This window comes from Octopus bimaculoides, chromosome 8, assembly GCF_046866305.1.
Source record: "Octopus bimaculoides isolate indiv1 chromosome 8, ASM4686630v1, whole genome shotgun sequence".
Lineage (NCBI taxonomy): Eukaryota > Metazoa > Mollusca > Cephalopoda > Octopoda > Octopodidae > Octopus > Octopus bimaculoides.
The window spans coordinates 32,114,723-32,134,431 of NC_142935.1; the positions used below are offsets into that span (position 1 = coordinate 32,114,723).

At 36.9% G+C, this 19,709-nt stretch overlaps 1 protein-coding gene across 1 annotated transcript in view; it reads left to right on the plus strand.

Annotated features, from left to right (window-relative positions):
• LOC106882178 (low-density lipoprotein receptor-related protein 2-like) overlaps nucleotides 1-19,709 on the plus strand; it is a 228,340-nt gene that overhangs the window by 154,583 nt on the left and 54,048 nt on the right. Inside the window, exons 47-58 of the mRNA XM_089356330.1 lie at nucleotides 1,256-1,366; nucleotides 1,834-2,088; nucleotides 3,288-3,404; nucleotides 5,340-5,462; nucleotides 6,743-6,889; nucleotides 7,362-7,460; nucleotides 8,950-9,075; nucleotides 10,831-11,088; nucleotides 11,226-11,348; nucleotides 15,214-15,336; nucleotides 16,917-17,042; nucleotides 18,669-18,800. Of these exons, the coding sequence (XP_089212456.1) occupies nucleotides 1,256-1,366; nucleotides 1,834-2,088; nucleotides 3,288-3,404; nucleotides 5,340-5,462; nucleotides 6,743-6,889; nucleotides 7,362-7,460; nucleotides 8,950-9,075; nucleotides 10,831-11,088; nucleotides 11,226-11,348; nucleotides 15,214-15,336; nucleotides 16,917-17,042; nucleotides 18,669-18,800 (1,740 nt within the window). The remainder of the gene's footprint in view (nucleotides 1-1,255; nucleotides 1,367-1,833; nucleotides 2,089-3,287; nucleotides 3,405-5,339; nucleotides 5,463-6,742; nucleotides 6,890-7,361; nucleotides 7,461-8,949; nucleotides 9,076-10,830; nucleotides 11,089-11,225; nucleotides 11,349-15,213; nucleotides 15,337-16,916; nucleotides 17,043-18,668; nucleotides 18,801-19,709) is intronic.

Here is a 19,709-nt window from a genome sequence, read left to right on the forward strand (position 1 = left end):
GCACCAATTCATAATATCAAAAAGGCTCATTTCCATCACCCAAAACTTTCTCAGAATTCCATGATAAAATATACCATAATTTGGAAGTACATCCTCATGTTGTAGGACAAAATGAAACTAATAAAAATGAAATCGATACTTTATTTGGTAAAATAAAATGGCACAAATGGCACAAATGAAAGGTGAGAAGATTGAAAGGTGAGAAAATAGACTTTTTGTAAGAGTTTCATTCATTTTTAGTAGCCATCACCTCGAAATCTCTTCTTTTTCTCTTGGAATCTATGCCTGGAACTCAGAAGCTTCTGAGCATTTGATGGAGATTCAAGATACAACATCCAGTAGTAGTTGGCCATTCTATTGGCTTCAAATTTTGGTACAAGGCCGGCAATTTGGGAGAAGGAGTAAGTTGATTACATTGATCCTGGTGTTCAACTGGTACTTATTTTATCGATCTCAAAAGGATGAATTGGAAAGTCAATCGCAGCAGAATTTGAACTCAAAATGTAAAGATGAACAAAATACAGGCAAGCATTTTCTCTGGCATGCTAACAATTCTGCCAGCTCACTGCCATATTGTCAGCCATTGTATTGACACTCCATCTTCCACATTATTCATGGGATGACTCAATATATGTACACACACACACACACACACACACGCACATGCAGAAGGCACATGGCCTAGTGGTTAGAGTGTTGGGCTCACAATCATGAGGTAGTGAGATTGATTCCCAGACTGGGCTGTGTGTTGTGTTCTTGAGCAAGACACTTTATTTCCCGTTGCTCCAGTTCCCTCAGCCATAGAAATGAGTTGCGATGTCATTGGTGCCAAGCTGTATCAGTCTTTGCCTTTGCTCTGGATAGCATCAGTGGCATGGAGAGGAGGAGGCTGATATGCATGGGTGACTGCTGGTCTTCCATAAACAACCTTGTCCGGACTTTTGCCTCAGACAGTAACTTTCTGGGTGCAATCCCATGGTCATTCATAACTGAAGGGGGTCTTTATCTATCCCCTTACCCTTTTTTGTTATACAGAATGAGGGAGAGAGAGAGAGAGAGAGAGAGAGAGAGAGAGAGAGAGAGAGAGAGAGAATGCCTACATGATTTGCTTGATACTTTTATATTTTTCTTTGTGAACCTTAGAATTTTATTTTCTTCCTCCTAAGTTGAGAAAATTGCTTAATATGTCTACTGCAATAAGTGTAGAACATTTGTATATTTTCCTGTTTATTTTATTCCCTTTTGCTTCATAAAGGGTTGATGTATCGTGCTGAGAAACACACTGGAGCCAATACCATAAGAATGACAAAATACCTCACGTCCTTTCCAGACGATATTGTGGTTTTTTCTGCAGATTTACAAAACTGTGAGTTAATTATTATTTTCCTTTTCTCCTCTTTTATCAAATTTTAAGACTTAAAATATACCAAGTATTGTTGTATTATTCCACAATGACTTATTTATGTAACACTTTCTCAAATATATGAAATCTTATGTTTATATGTAAGTATTGGAGTCTGGTGCAGCTCCTCAGCTTACCAGCCCTGGTCAAACTGTCCAACCCATGCCAGCAGGACAACGGACGTTAAATGATGATGATGAGGAGGAGGAGGAGGATATCTAAAGAAGGAACGTTGCTGTGTGAGGCTGGAACAAAGCGAGAAGGTACAAAGTAAACAACAAAACAAACATTAAACAATTCAGATGAGGATTGGTTACCATTAGAAACAATACTAGTCATAATGGTTATATCTTGTGTATCAAATCACCATTGTAAGTATTTCTACTTAGATATCTTGCTCAAGTTCACTAAAGTTGACATTTTCTTCCCAGGTAAGCTTGATCCTTGTCAATTATTTAACGGAGGTTGCAGTCAGGGATGTCATCCTGCACCCAATGGAGAAGCTGAATGCTCGTGTAATGGAACTTCATCTGTAGTGAGTAAATACAAAACATGTATCCCCCAGAACCACAACTGTTCAGATACTGAATTCGTTTGTTCAAATGGAAAGTGCATTTACAAAAGTTGGGTATGTGATCAGGACGATGACTGCAAGGATGGTTCTGATGAAAACAGCAACTTGTGTGGTCAGTATTTCATTATTTAATTTATGGTCATTGTCATCATACTTTCTATTATTTTATTGTTTTAGTTAATGGGCAGTGGTCATGTTGGGGCAACACCTTGAAGTGTTTTAGTCGATCATATAGACTCCAGAAATTATTTTTTAAGTCTGATATCTATTTTATTGATTTCTATTTATCAAACTTCTAACATTGAGTACGTATACAAAGAAGAGATTTTTATTGTCAATGTAGAGGCAGAGAGAAGCCTAGCACACACACAAATGCACACAAACACATATGCATACAAACGCATACATATGCACACATACATACACACATATACATAGGCACATAAACACATACATGTATTTATAAATATAATAAATGATGATGGATGGACAGTGACAGTGCAATTCACACTACAAACGTTTTGATAACATGGTAATTTTTTTTGCAATTGCTGTATTTCAAAAACTCGTGATTTGTTTTATGTAATACACCAATTGCATGTAAATTGCTATGCTATTGAAACATATGTAGCACGTAGTGAACAGTCATCACCCATTCATCTTCACCATGTGACATGTGGAGATAGCCTTGCTACAAAGAATGGAGTTGCAAAATACTTGCTATCATTAAATAATTGTGATTATGTTAATTAATTTTGTGATTTAATGATAGAATGGGAATATTAATTCATTAATATCTCTATATTGTACATGTTGAGGTTTTCTAAACTGATATTAAAATGATATGGGAACACAAAACAGTGAGAATCAAAGTAAATTCCTGGGATTCATAGGACTGGTTATCCCATTTTACCTGGATGAGATGCCAGTCCATCACAGCATTACTCATTTATAGGTGAGTGAACTGGACAAACATAAAATGAAGTATATTGCTCAAGAACCCAACATACTGCCCAATATAGGAATAAAAACTACAATTTGGCAGTTGTGAATGCAACAACGTAACCACTAGGCTACATGTCTTCACAATAATGCGTGTATTCATTCATAATTGTTTTTTTTTTATTCTGTATAATATATTTTATAAAATGAATTAATTAATTAATTAAAATGAGCTTCTTTCATCATTGCATTTATAACTTCACCAAGTTTAGAATTTTTTGCTTTATTAAATCCATTTACATGTCACATTATTCTCATTTTATGTTGTATGATTACCACTGGGAACTAATATATGCTCCTCTTCACCAGCGACCCACACTTGTGAGAAGACTCAGTACAGATGCAACAACGGACGCTGTATCAATCATCTGTTTCGTTGTGATTTCGATGACGATTGTCTTGACAACTCGGATGAAATCGGTTGTGGTAAGTTTGACCTCTATCATTCATCATCATCCTAATCATCGTTGTTGTCATTGCCATCCTTGTCATCATTGTCATCGTCATCATCATCATGAACAGCTATCAATATCATCATTTAATGTTCACTTTTTCCATGCTTGTCCGGATCAGATGGAATTTGTTGAAGTAGATTTTCTATGCCTGGATGCCTTTCCTGTCACCAACAATCATCTGTTTCCAAGCAGAATAATATTCAGCCATTGCCAGACTTGTTTTCATGGAAGACTGGAAATGAACGATGTTGCTTGGATGATGGTGATGTTTGTTTCACAGCAATTGCACGTCAAGACAAAGAAGCACAAGCATGCACACACACATACACACCCATGCATCTGCATACACACACATGCATGCATGTGTGCACACACACATACGCACATTACCATCATCATCACCATTTCACTTCTGTATTTCATGCTAGTATGGATTGGATGATTTGACAGGATCCAACCACTACAGGGCTGTGTTGGGTCTAATGTCTGCTTTGGCAAGGTTTCCATAACTGAAAGCCGTTCTTAGCGTTTGCAACTTTATAGGGGAACTGCATGTCTTTTTTTTTTCCCGTGGCTCCAGCACTAGTGAAATTACCAAATAATTTCATAGACAAGAACCTCTTGACAGAGTGGGATTGCAGACCTGAGAGAGGTGGCTTTGAGCCAGCTGATAAGAGGTTGAAATATGATAAAAGGACAGGAACAAGTGTTTTGCTGCAGAGCAAACACATGGCTTCTCCAGTAGAAAAGGGAGAAAGGATTGTGAAAATGCAGTATCAGGGTGTAACGTTGAGGTGGATAGAGAGAGAGAGAGACTGGAGGAGGAGAATTGAGGATAGCTGGGTGGATAGGTAGGTCTATGAGAACGTGAAAGGAGACTAGCAGGCAGTAGAGATGAAGACATAAGGGAAAACAGAAGTGAATGGTGACTATGGATGGAGGCGTGGGCAATGATGAGTCTCAGTTTGGGGGAAAATTTAAGGTAAATAGGGGTGAGTTGTGGAGGAGGAGGAGAAGATAGGAGATAAAACATACATAGAAAAGAAGATGGAGAGCAACAGCATAACTTAAGCATAGATATATAAGAAATAGGGAAATGAGCTGAAGTGTGGCGGAGAGAAAAGATGCACAGTGACAGAGACAGGAGTCAGAAGTACATAGGGATGGATATTGTGAGTTTAAAAAGAGGAAATCATTGACAGATATGAGAGGGTGCTCAAAGGAAAGTAACATTCAGTGGATGGTGTGGAGAATACTGGCAGGGTGGCAACAGAAGTGGTTACAAGAGAGGGTTACTCAAAGCACAAAAATAGGGAAGGAATAAATGCATTTCTTCTTTCATATAACTACAACAGCTGAGTAATAGTACTGTAGTTAGAGGGGTGGAGTCTTACAAAGATGAATCATTGAGAAGGCTTGACAGGTACAGTTTGGGTGTACAGGAATAGATCTTAATGACATGCTTTCAGCACCTTATTTTGACTGACATTGGTAGGTTTTCTTGAACATGGCAAATCACAATTCATCTCTGCCCTTTGACATCCCCTCTATGGGGCCTAACAATATGACTTTGCTGCTTCATTCCATATCTTCGTGGATCTCCAAATTACGTCCACATTTAACAATCAGCTCTGCTTTATGCAACTCCCCTCATTCATACACATTGCACGACCAAACCAGTCAAGTTTAACTGCACCATGCAATGCAGTAGGACATAAAAGATATTGTAGACAACCAATATTTTATATGAACAGCTAATATTTTGCTTTGACCATATTGTACAACCCTAATGTAAAGAATGAATTTTCAAACATAGTTTTTTTGTTTTTTTTTACAATTAACTCTTTTTTTAATTGAACTTTTTTATTTTGTGTTTTTAAATGAATATTTCATCATCTATTTCCAGATGCCTCAACCTGTGGCCCAGCACAGTTTACCTGTAAGAATTACCGTTGCATCGATGCTGAACAGGTTTGTGATGGCTACGACCAATGTCGGGATGGAGAGCAGACTGATGAAAAGAACTGCCGTAAGTATTTCACTGCTAATAACAACTTTGCCAGTCTGGCGTCTTTAGGAGGGAAATTTTATCAGGTACATGAAGAAAGAACATATCTGAGACGGGCATCCATAAAAACAAAGAACTTTAAAAATGGTTCCATGGTGTAAACTTTCTGTTTTAAGGAAATCTAAATTAAAATCTTCCAAGAGAATTTTAAGTTAATTTTTGTTCCAAACGCCAAATTACTAACGATAATTTTGCTTCACTATATTCTTCATTATTTTCAAAATTAATTAAAACAAAAGCAGAGCATTCCAAGAGAAACATGGTAACAAAAGGTCAAGTATCTTGGCAACTGACCTTTCGCACTTTCCAATTATTCGATTTAAAATAGTAGATTCTGTCATGCAGATATTTATTCAGTAAACTGCAACAATGAAATGTCTCTAATCACAATTTTATTTCTACAAACTTAGTTATTTGCTTCATTCCTGGATGTATCTCACTTATTTCATTGTCTCAATTTAAAAACTCAAAGGAGATCGAATTTCTTCTTCATGATTGCTTGAAGTCATATTCTCTCGGTTAATGGACCTGGACAAATAACTTAAAACCCAAGTCCTCATTCCTCATGGAGCAGAGATCATCCATGACTTTTCCTCAATTCTCAACTCTCAGCCATCTTTTCTGAACTCTTATTAGTGTTGAATTGTCATCAATGACATTCCCTCACTGATCCAAGTCTGCTTCATGTCTGCCTGTCCCTTAGTTTCCAGGTTTTATATTTATATTTATTTCGATGAAGTGTGAATGTATCTGAGAGAGGGAGAATGAAAGAGCATGTGTGTATGTGTGCACACACACACACACACATGCATGTGTGTGCTGCAAATGATTATCTCCTGCTAGCGATATAAACACGAGTGCTTATATGCACCCCAAGTCCCTATGAGAGATTCTTTCATGGTAAATAATGCAGAATTCTGTCTTGTAACACAATATTCACTTTTAAGTGTGGATAACTATTACTTTTTGGAATTAATACCACTTATGTTACTAATAATTATATTTCAAGACATGAGTTCAAATCAGGAATCTTAAAAACCAAATACAAAAAGGGAAAACTCACAAATAGCTTTTGACAAAAAGGGCCCAAAGGTACCATTTTGTTTTGGGGCTATTTCCAATATTAAAAGGATCCAACCCTGATTACATTGGTGGTGAATTAGATTAATTTGGTATCAAAATCAGTCTAAATGATTGCAATTATTAGTATGATTAATCTTCAAAAATATTCTTCCTCGCAGCCAACAACATGACGTGTCCAGAGAATAGAGTGAAATGCCCAAACTCTAATGTTTGTATAAGAATACATCTGCTGTGTGATGGTGACAATGACTGTGGGGATAATTCTGATGAAAACGTTATGTTTTGCAAGTCTGCAAACTGTACAGGTTAGTAAATAATTCTTCAAGCATCGTCACAGGGTTTTAAATTTTGGCAAAAGGCCAGCAATTTCGGGGGTCAGGGTAGATCAGTTACATTGACCCCAGTGTTCAACTGGTACTTATTTTATTGACCCCAAAAGGGATGAAAGGCAAAGGCGGCCTCAGCAGAATTAGAACTCAGAATGTAAGGACAGATGAAATGCTGCAAAGCATTTTGTCTGATGTGCTAATGATTCTGCCAGCTTGCCATTTTCTCTAAAACTAATTTCAAATTTTGGCACAAGGCCAGCAATTTATGAGGAGCGGGACGAGTCAATTACATTAACCCCAGTATATTAATTGACGGATATAATTGCAGGTATGGCTGGTTGCAAATGAGCAATTAATTTTTACTCCAAATATAATTGCAAATGTGTGTAAAAACACTTGAAATGTTTGAGAATTGAGTAATGACTCCCTGTGCATGGTTTTCTTTCAGGCCATTTCCGATGCCTGCAAGCCAACCGCTGTATTCCTTCTTCTTGGTATTGTGATGGGACTGAAGACTGTGCAAGTGGGGAAGATGAACCAACTAACTGTAAGTAAAGAAGCACATTTTTATATTTCTATATTGATCGAAGAAGACACGTTGATTGTAAAAAAAAAAAAATTCATGTTTCCTTTTCAAGCCATGCCAGGTTCATGAGGGCCGGTTTTCTGGTTTTAATGGTACATATATTCCCCACCTGACAGACTGCCAGTTTTCTTTAATCAAGTAATCACTTCCTCACACATAACATACCTTAAATATAGCTACAGCAAACACACAAATCTAAACTGGCTATTTTGTGCAGTCTCAAAATCTTACATGTTGTATTCTGTGTCACAAATCTTCAGAGATATCTCAATGAGTTTTAATGAACCAATGAATGTTAATTTGGCTTTAAACCATTTCAGTATCCACAATTATCACCTGTGGTGGTGTGACTAGAGTTTGTGCCACCAAGGGTGGTTCTTAAGTTTGCTATGCTCTGCTCCAAGAAAGACCAGCTGAGGAGATCATACCCTTGACCCTGGGATCTGGAGTCTTATAGGGATAAACTTTAAACCTAAAATTTCATTAAATTGTAGTTTAGGGTAATCATTAGTGTTGTAGGTGCTGCTGTACTCCATCTTCAAATGCAGGAGTTTCATTAAGAGTGAAGCAATTCTGTAGGGGCCTTAGCCCCTTTCACCACTGACAACAGAACTGCCCAGACAACAACATATGAGCTTTGTTGTGCCAAATATTGCAGCTCTGGGCCAGATGCTTCAATCACCCTCACTGCTCATTCTTTACTGCACCACTACAAGTCCTCTTTCTGAAACCAAATGTAATGGTTTGCTTTTCTGATAATTTTCTGGCAACACTTTTTTCTCTCCTTTGCAACTTTGTTTTGAAGTTTCCTGAAGTTTTCAATAATATGAAATAATGGTTAAACTTTAATTCTAAAATTTTATGAAGAATTAAATCATATGATATAATGGTCTTGGAGTAATTATTCTATTGTGAAGCTGTTGCAATAATGTTGTTTGTTGTCTCTCAAGTCTGAGAAAGGTGATATCAAAACTTCTAACTGAACAGCCTACACAAACGATTTGTTAATAACGATCAAATGTTTGTGTTGTTCATTAGCTCACACCTGTCATCAAATCGATAGTGTTTGTATCGGTGCACAATGTACCACATGTCAGATGTTTTAGAGGTTGCAGAGCAATGTGAAGTGAAGTCTCTTGATGAAGAACGCAATGCATCACCTGGTATGGGAATTGAAATTACATTAATTCCAGATTATATTGTGAGACCTAATCTAATGCCTCTCCTTGTCTAGTTTCAATTAAATAAATTTAGCTTTTTATCAATCAGCTTCAATGTAATAACATACAGGCTATAACGTTGTATTTAAATGGGTATCAAATGTGATGAATATCAAAACTTCCTCAAATAAAGAATGATTCCTCCTCTTTAAAAGACATTAAGGCAACAATGAATATTATTATTTTTTCTGTGAAATTTTATATAAAATCTGTGCAGTTGTTTATTTCAGGTCATGTGAATTTAACATGTGCCAGCAACATGTTTGCATGTGGCTCAGGAGGGTGCATCTATAAAGCCTGGTTATGCGATGGAGAAAACGATTGCTCTGATGGTTCGGATGAAACCATTGACTGTCGTAAGTCACTGATTATCTTAGTTTCCTTTATTGTCATTAATATATATAAAAAATAAAAAAACAAGTTTGTTACGTACAACAGGAGTTGGTCAAGTTCCTTGAATGTATCTTGGTCAGCCTGTGAACTTTTTAGCCGACCCTAATACATCTGCCACACACAAAGACTACTCCCTCTGTTAACCTACCTGCTATACCACTGCACCTCCTATGTGTTTATAGCTTGCACTGGGTTCACTGGATGGAATTTCTACCTACACCTTTTCTACATATCAAGCAGAGTTATTTTCCAGAAGGGATTAGTGATTTATCTGTTTTCCTACTTACTAACACTTTGGTCTTTATTAACGCTAAGGATCTTGGATTACAGACCTTGCTTCCTTTCCCAAATATTTTTCTATCATTCTACTATAAATTCAGCTATAAGAACGAAGTCATTAAAATAGAGAAGTAACCATAGGTAACCAGTCTTGAATTCCTCTGTTATGGCCTAGAGGGCTACGATAAACAAGAGGGGTCTGAGAACTGAGCTTTGGTGAACTCCTACCTGCATAGTAAATTCATTGCTATATTCGTTACTGACTTTCACCTTTCTGACAGCATCTCTTTACATGGCCTGGATGGCTCTCACCACCCAGTCAGCTACCCTTAGCTTCTGCAGTGACCAACAGATGAGGGACTAGGTACCTTGTCAAAGGCTTTCTCCATGTTAACAAATACCAAGTACAGAAGTTATCGTTCACTAAGTGTTTCTCTTGCGGTTGCCTTATTAAGACAATGGCACCAGTAGCGCTTCTCCCTGGCACCAAAACCAAACTGCATCTCATCTAGGTTGACCCCTACTTGAGATACAACCCTTTCTGAAACTTTCATGACTTGGCCCAGCAATTTGCTACAATGCAACAATCTGAGAAAAAAAAGAAATTGTGTTTCTAAAACTATTCAAAAATTTACATAGTAATGAAAATGAAAATAAAATAAAACATTATAAATGATGATGAAAGGTTCAGAAACTCCTGGTTCATCATAAAATACTTCCCATTGCAGATGTGCAGGCATTCGTGAGTGAATTATTAACTGCCATAATTAAACAGAGATTAATTTTTAGCACTGACAAGTCTTAGTCCCTTTCAGAGGCAGAAGTAGTTTTTTGCTATCTTGAATTCCTTGGAGTAAAATTGTCATATTTACTACATTTATTATATTAGATAGAAATCATGCTTATTTCATCATCATCATCATCACCATCACCAACATCATCATTGTTTAGCATCCACTTTTCCATGCTCACATGAGGCAGAGTTTATACAACTGGATGCCCTTCCTGTCATCAACCCTTACCTGTTTCCAAGCAAGGTAATATTTCCCCATGACCAGATATCTCTCAGAAGACATCCCTCAGACAAAGAGCACTGCTTGCATGGTACTGTTTTGCTTACACTATCATGCGACGTCAAAGAACAATTGGTGTGTTTAACTGCACTTCGCAGACATAATTGCTAAGGCATTGCCATGGAGATTGGCCAGTGACACTCACTGCAACAGCCTTGTTCGTACTTCAATATTGCTAAAGTTCACTTTAGTTTTCATCTTTCTGGGATTGACGAAAGAAAATACCAGTTAAATACTTGGGTCATTGAAATGTACTTCGACATCAACACCATCCACAGCCAAATGCGTATCATTTTGCCTGTATAACGAATCAAAACTTATGCTACATTCCTTTATTAAAATATTTACTCTTGACTTGTGTTTCAGGAAATATTGCATGTGCTGCAGATGAATTTAACTGCACGCATAACCGCAATATTGGAATTTACCCATGCATTAAAAAGAAATTTGTATGTGATGGAGATAAAAACTGCGCCGATGGAGAGGATGAACGCCAGTCTTGTCCACCAGATGTCTGTGATGATAATGAGTTTGCATGTGCAAATGGTGGCTGCATTCAATCAAAATTTGTTTGTGATCGTGAAGACGATTGTGGTGATCGTTCTGACGAACATGGCAATTGTGGTAAGTCCTTTTGTATACAGGCCTCGGTCATCTGTCATAGCCTCCGTGAGGCCTAACACTCAAGAAAACTGTGTAACACACATAGACATTATTAAATGAAAATCCAAATGAATTATTGAAATTAATTATGATTTCAGAATATCCAGAATGTGGAGAAGACCTTTTCACTTGTGATAACAAACGATGCATCCTTAATTCATGGGTTTGTGATGGAGATAATGACTGCCACGATAATTCAGATGAAAAAGAATCGGTGTGCTGTGAGTGTCCCATTTTTTATTTCTTTGTTTTTGCTTTGTTTCTTCAGAGATTCTAGAGACAAAAAAATGGTGGAATCATGAAAACATAGCTGGCAGAAACGTTAGCACGCCGGGCGAAATGCTGAGCGGTATTCCGTCTGTCTTTATGTTCTGAGTTCAAATTCCGCTGAGGTCGACTTTGCCCTTCATCCTTTTGGGGTCAATAAATTAAGTACCAGTTGTGTAGTGGGGTCTATCTAATCGACTGGCCCCCAAAATTCCAAGCCTTGTGTCTACAGTAGAAAAGAATATTTGATCTACTTCAAGTTCCACCATTAAAACTATACATATATGTGTGTATGTATGAGTATGTGTTTAAATATATATATATATATATATATATATATATATATATATATATATATATATATATATATATATATATATATATATATATATATATATAGGAGGTCTGATGTAAAAGTATCATGACTGGTGCTATAAAAAAAAAAAACTACAACACATACTAATTCGATATCTAATCTCCTTGGAAGTAGTCCCCTTCAAAGTGGTCCCCTTATGCAGCATTGTTTCCAGATGGCAAGCAGCTGCCTCATTGCATTCTCTTGGATTTTCTCAGCATCTTGGAATCATGCTCCTTTCAAGTGGAATTTGAGTTTTGGAATTTGGAACAATGATAACTTTCAAGCCATGTCTCTCTCCACACACTTTACTTCCCAGTACTGCTATAAATAACGGAAGAGAGAACATCTTAACTTAATGTGCATGTGAGACAGAGTTCAAGGTCAGTCTGTGCCAAGTGACATCATTCTGTATGCTCCATTACCATAGCAACAGCTCCATATATATTTTTATCAAACCTCATATATATATATATATATATATATATATATATATATATATATATATATATATATATATATATATATATATATATATATATATATATATATAAAAATGAGAATGTGTGTGTGTGTGTGTGTGTGTGTGTGTCTGTCTGTCTGTCTGTCTGTCTGTCTGTCTGTCTGTCTGTCTGTCTGTGTGAATCCCTAAAACTCGAGAACTACGCAACCAATATCATTCAAATTTTACACATGCCTTACTTAGGGTTCCAGTTGTGTTTTAGTAAAAAAAATTATTAACTTCTTGCAGAGTTCGAGCACACGGCAACATAATATCTCCTCCACTATTTAAGTATTACGTGTCAAAAGTGAAACAAAAACACTCATGTCAAATACTTTCACTTTAAAAATGAAACTATTCCACTAACTGAAACAATCACATTTCGATACTGTAGTGACAGATACTTTCACAGAGAGAGAAAGAGAGAAAGAGAGAGACAGAAAGAGTGAGAAAGAGAGAGAAAGAGAGAGAGAGAGAGAGAGATGTATATGTATACATATACATGTATATGTACACCATTTCGATACTGTAATGACAGATACTTTCAGAGAGAGAGAGAGAGAAAGAGAGAAAGAGAGAGAGAAAGAGAGAGAGATAGAGAGAAAGAGAGAGAGAGAAAGAGAGAGAGAGATGTATATGTATACATATAGATCTACACGTATATGTATATATATATAGATCTATACATACATGTATATGTATACATACATGTATATGTATACATATGTGTAGATGTATATATATATATAGATGTACATGTAATATGTACACATATATACATATATACATGCATACAGATATCTATACATATATACACCCATCACACACACATACACATGCACACAAACACACACATTAGTCATTTGTTTTCTTATCCAAAACTACGTCAATGAAATTTGGAAATTATATTCTTTGCATAACGGCCATAACTCCCATGAAAATTCATATATTTTTGATGTTGATGAAATTTTAACCCGAACATAACAGATGAGCATTATTTAGAAAATGATGTCACACGTTATCGAGGCTACCATTCTTTCTGGATGTGCAAAAGGGGATGACGTCTTTATTCCAAGAATTCCTCTTACTCCATCAGGAGCAGACATTCCTTTTACATTCAGAAGACTACAATTCCCCCTTCGTGTGACTTTTGCCATGTCCATAAACAAATATCAGGGTCAAACACTGTCTGTAGCTGGTCTTCTCTTGGAAGAGCCCTGCTTCTCACATGGACAACTGTATGTTGGCTGCTCAAGAGTGGGCAGCAACAAAAAACCTATTTGTATATGCTCCACAAGGGAAAACAAGGAACATAGTTTACAATGAGGTGTTATAATCACAACAGCAAGAAAGTATGTACATGATCACCTTCTTTTACGAAACTTCATTGACTTTCATATATTTATATTGATATACATATATATACGTGTGTTTGGGTGCGTGTGTGTATATACATCTCTATATATAAAGATGATGCGTAGTCTAGACGGCGTTTTTAGATTTCATTATTCTCTTTAACCCGGGCAACGCCGGGTATTTCTGCTAGTCTATATATATAAAAATGAGAATGTCTGTCTGTCTGTCTGTCTGTGTGAATCCCTAAAACTCGAGAACTACGCAACCAATATCATTCAAATTTTACACATGCCTTACTTAGGGTTCCAGTTGTGTTTTAGTCAAAAAATTTTTTTAACTTCTTGCAGAGTTCGAGCCCACGGCAACATAATATCTCCTCCACTATTTAAGTATTACGTGTCAAAAGTGAAACAAAAACACTCATGTCAAATATTTTCACTTTAAAAATGAAACTATTCTACTAACTGAAACAATCACATTTCGATACTGTAATGACAGATACTTTCAGAGAGAGAGAGAAAGAGAGAAAGAGAGATAGAGATGTATATGTATACATATACATGTATATGTACACGTTATTCCACTAACTGAAACAATCACATTTCGATACTGTAATGACAGATACTTTCAGAGAGAGAGAAAAAGATGTATATGTATACATATACATGTATATGTACACGTATATGCATAGATCTACGTATATATATATAGATATAGATCTATATGCATACATGTATATGTATACATATGTGTAGATGTATATATATTTATATATATATATATATATATATATATATATATATATATATATATATATATATATTTATATATATAGATGTACATGTAATATGTACACATATATACATATATATACATGCATACAGATAGTTATACATATATACACCCATCAAACACATGCACACAAACACACACATTAGTCATTTGTTTTCTTATCCAAAACTACGTCAAAAGTACTGAACGGATCTTTATGAAATTTGGAAATTATATTCTATGTATAACGGCCATAACTCCCATGAAAATTCATATATTTTTGATGTTGATGAAATTTAAACCCGAACATAACAGATGAGCATTATTTGTAATTCAACGGTACAACAGTGTAAGACTACCCTTTCAGATATACTTACATTGTGATTTCTGCAATGTGGTGCATAAATTGTCAAGTAAATGAGACGTATCTTTGCCTCCACTGATTCACTTGCAAAGTGTTGAGTAAAATTATTTCGTTGCAGACCTCCTTTGGGTCTTTTTTATTATCACTGCGACACACATAGTCCCCAGTTGGTAACATTGATTTCAAGGCCCTCCTAGATGAGAGACTGGCATTCCACTTAATGTCTATGTTCCATGCTGGCATGGATTGGAGAGTTATTAATGTAGAAATATGGTATCGTAGCTTCTAAAAGTTGAGGGTTGCGTAGTCTAGACGGCGTTTTTAGATTTCATTATTCTCTTTAACCCGGGCAAAGCCGGGTATTTCTGCTAGTATATATATATATATGTATACACACACACACACACACACAGACATATATAATGTCCTTGATTTTCTTGTGAATAATTGTAATGTATTTTACCATTCCAGTAACACCAGCACCAACTTGTCCACCTGGACAATTTCGGTGTGACAATGGAGAATGCATTAATTACCTGTTAGCTTGTAACAAGAATCCTGACTGCTCTGATCAAACTGATGAACGTCACTGCTGTAAGTATCGACCAGCTGATCTCTTTCTTTATACTTCTACTTCTGTCATTGTTTTCATATCTACTTCTCTGTCTGTCTGTCTGTCTGTCTGTCTGTCTGTCTGTCTGTGTGTCTGTCTGTCTGTCTGTCTGTATGTCTCTCTCTCTCTCTCTCTCTCTCTCTCTGTCTCTGTCTCTGTCTCTCTCCCATATGTTTTCTTCATCCTCTCCTCTCTCGTCTCCGGAGTTTAGCTGAGAAAAAGGGTGAGGTCGTGGCTCATCTTGGGTGATTCTTTTATGGAGGCAGCATTCTTCGCTCTGCTATATAAGCCTGTATTGGTCAGGTGGAGTAGGAGATGGGGGACAAACTTAAGGGATGCCCCTGACAGCACACTCTCTACATACACCACTGCTCCCTGTAAACCAAGATGGTACTTGCTGACAAATTGATGTACCAAACAACTTGGTACTTTGATTTGTCAGCAAGCTATTTCACTTCACACATGCAATTAATGTCCTTTAAAACTCGTTTTCTCAGTGATATGTCATCGTCGTCCTTGTCGTCATCATGATCATCGTCTAACATCCATATTCCGTGTTAGCATGAGTGAAAGGGTTTGATAGGATCCAAGGGCTCCAAGAACTGCATCAGGCTTCAGTATTTGTTTCAGCATTGGTTTTTATAGCTGGATGCCTTTCCTAATGCCAGCCACTTTACAGCTTGTACTTGACGTGTTTTTCATGTCACTGGATTTAATGAAGTCACCATGCAGCTTGCAAAATTATAAAATAACCAAGCCTTGTGTGCCCCTTGGTCTTGCCAGCTCCTGTCGAACTGTCCAACCCATGCCAGCATGGAAAACAGACATCAAATGATGATGATGATGATGATGATGATGCCAACTACAGAGGTCAGTTGAGCTCGGCCTTCTCTCTCATCCCCCCATCCTGACACTTCCCAGTTCTTCACCACCACAGGTCATTCATCTCTCCACTGCATTCGTGAAACTCCCCTCACTCCAGTACCCCATTGGCTACCATGGCTCAGAGAGACCAGGATAGCTGTTCATATGGCCATCTACCAGGACCACACCAGGGCAATTGAACCAGGTACGGACAGTCAATGGATCAGGATTACCATTCGTTATATTATGCCATTCTTAGGACAATGAGCTGCAAAAAACCTAACCATTATTTCCCATGCCATCACTCTTACTTGTATAAAAGAGAAGAAAGACGACATAGAAGAATTCTGACCTGAATATTTGACCGTAATTATTTCAGTATTTTCCACTCAACAGGTTCTATCATTTACCATTCTGTCTCAATAAGGACGGCACATTGGCAGAAGTGTTAGCATGCCGGACAAAATGCTTGGTGGCATTTCATCTGTCGTTATGTTCTGGGTTCAAATTCAGATGACATCAACTTTGCCTTTCATCCTTTCAAGGTCAATGAAATAAGTACCAGTTGCATACTGAGGTCGATGTGATTTGATTTACCCACTTCCCTGAAATTGCTGGCCTTGTGCCAAAATTTGAAATCCTTATTATGTCTCACCACTTTACTGTTTATTCTCTTTCTATGTCTTTCTTTCAACAGACATCAACGAATGTGAAGATGTAACTATCCATCGATGTGAACATACATGCGTTGATACCCTGACCAGTTACCACTGTGAATGTAACCCAGGTTATACCCTCATGACTGATAGGAAAGCTTGTCGTGGTCAGTATCAATCGTCTTTGGAACCATTCAACCAGATTTCTTTTGCTATTTACTTTATTTTATTATTTTCCCATGGAATATACCAATGGAGATACATTCACGATTTGCATGTTAATATTTCTAATGTTTCCGACTGTCATCTGGCAGAATCCTTACTGCAGCTGGCCAAATGCTTAGCAACATTTCACCTGTCTTTATGTTCTGTATTCAAATCCTGCCGAGGTCAACTTTGTCTTTCATCCTTTCAGGGTTGATCAGTTCAGCACCAGTTGAGCACTAGGGTCGATTTCATTGACTTACTCCCTCCCATCACAATTGCTGGCCTTGTGCTAAAATTTGAAATCAATATTTCTAACCATAAAAGCTGTTAGCTGGCGGAGTTGTTAGCATACCCAGCAAAATGCTCAGTGTTATTTTGCTTGTCTTTACGTTTTGAGTTCAAAATTCCACCAAAGTCGACTTTGCCTTTCACCCTTTAAATGTTGATGAATTAAGTACCAGTTAAACACAGGGGTCAATGTGTGAGGAGATGCTGAAAAGTTTCTGGCTTGAGGTAAGAGAAAATATGAGAGAATCAGTTAATTATGATTTTATTCAATACATCCTCCTCTCAGATTCACACTTTTATTGCAGTGGTCTTTCAGTTTTTGTAAGCTTTGTAAAAGAACTTGGAAGGTTGGGCCTCCAGCCAGGCCTTTCGCGAAACCCTTAAAGCCAGGAAATTTTCAGTACTCACTCATAATTGACTTAACTCTCCCCCACTGAAATTACTGACCTGGTGCCAAAGTTTGGCACCAATATTTGTATTCTTTAACCTTCAGTTCTCACTTGTTTCAGTGATTGGACTGCAGCCATGCTGGAGCACCACCTTGAAGGGTTTTAGGGGAATAAATTACCCCAGCATTTATTTCTTAAAGTCTGGTACTTATGCCATTGATCTCTTTTTGCCAAATTGCTAAGTTGCAAGGATGTAAACAGACCAACTTCAGTTGTCAAGGGCTGATGGAGAACAAACATGAATACACACACACACACACACACACACACACACACACACACACACAATGGGCTTCCACAGTTTCTGCCTCCTAAATTCACTAAGCAGCCATTGGACAGTTTGGGGCAATAGTAGAAAACACTTAACCATAGAGCCACACAGCGGGACTGAACCTGAAGCCACAAGCTTTGTATGATCAATTCATACTCGTTGCAAAGAATTTGGTCTTAGCCCTTTATATTTGCAAAGCTTCTTTTTCTTTTCTTTACATGTGTATACTTTAAAGTTGTTGGCATTAGAAAGGGTCTTCCAGCCATAGAAGCTATGCCAAAACACACAACTCAGAACATAAAGAACTACAAGAAATATGACTAAACAATTTATTCAACATGCTAACGAGTCTGCCAGCTCATCACCTTCTCTGATAAATATAGACACTGATAGATAGTGGTTTCAAATTTTGGCACAAGGCCAGCAATTTAAAGGGAGAACATAAGTTGATTACATCAACCCTAGTTCATGACTGGTACTTGTTTTATCAACCCCGAACAGATAAAAGGCAAAGTCAACCTTGACAGAATTTGAACTCCTGATGGATCTCAAAAATGGTCTTATAATTTTTCTTATAGATATTGATGAATGTCTTGAGAAGCCTGGCACCTGCAGTCAGGTGTGTCACAACACAGTGGGAAATTATTCCTGCAAATGTAATGAAGGTTACATGAGAGGACTTGACACTCACAGCTGCAAGAAGAAAGATGGTAAGAATTGCTTGAGTTATTTTCATGAAATTCTGGATGATTTGTTCTCTCTTTCTCACTCTCTTTCCTTCCATCGTTTCTCCTTGACATCTCTCTTTCTTTCGATTCCTCTGTGTGTGTGTGTGTGTGTGTGCGTGTGTGCGTGCGCGCGTGCGCGTGTGGCGAACATTTGTTGCTTCAAAGAATGTGAGCTAAGTAAGGTATTGCAAGACTCAGAAACATGTCTCTGGATGCAGGCTTAGCTAAGTGGAGCTGCTTGTCTCCTCCTTGTAAACATAAGGACACAGGAAATGTGTCAAGGCCAACAGGAAGCAGTGCTGCTTCCTAGGGCTAAATAGCAGTAGTATTATCCCCTTCATGGGATTGTCACATTAAGTTGACAGCATACAACTACTTTATCGCATCACTACTGCATAAATCTCTCTGAGAGATGTAGAAATGTATTATTTATATATATATATATATATATATATATATATACACACACACAGAGACTCACACATATATATGCATATACATACATATACAAATATATATATATATATATATATATATATATATATATATATATATATATATATATATATATATACACACACAGAGACTCACACATATATATGCATATACATACATATACAAATATATATATATATATATATATATATATATATATATATATATAATACAAAGAATATATATACATGTATACACACATATATGTACATACTTACATCTACATGTGTATATATATGCATATCAGGGTACAGGACGTTAGAACAATAAACTACAGACAACGGAACGAACACATAGGAAAACGGAAAGCCACTTGGAATATCCCTTCATCAGCTGTCTCTATTCTATCTAGACGTTTCGAAGATAAGACAGGGACAGTGAAAACAACATTCAAAA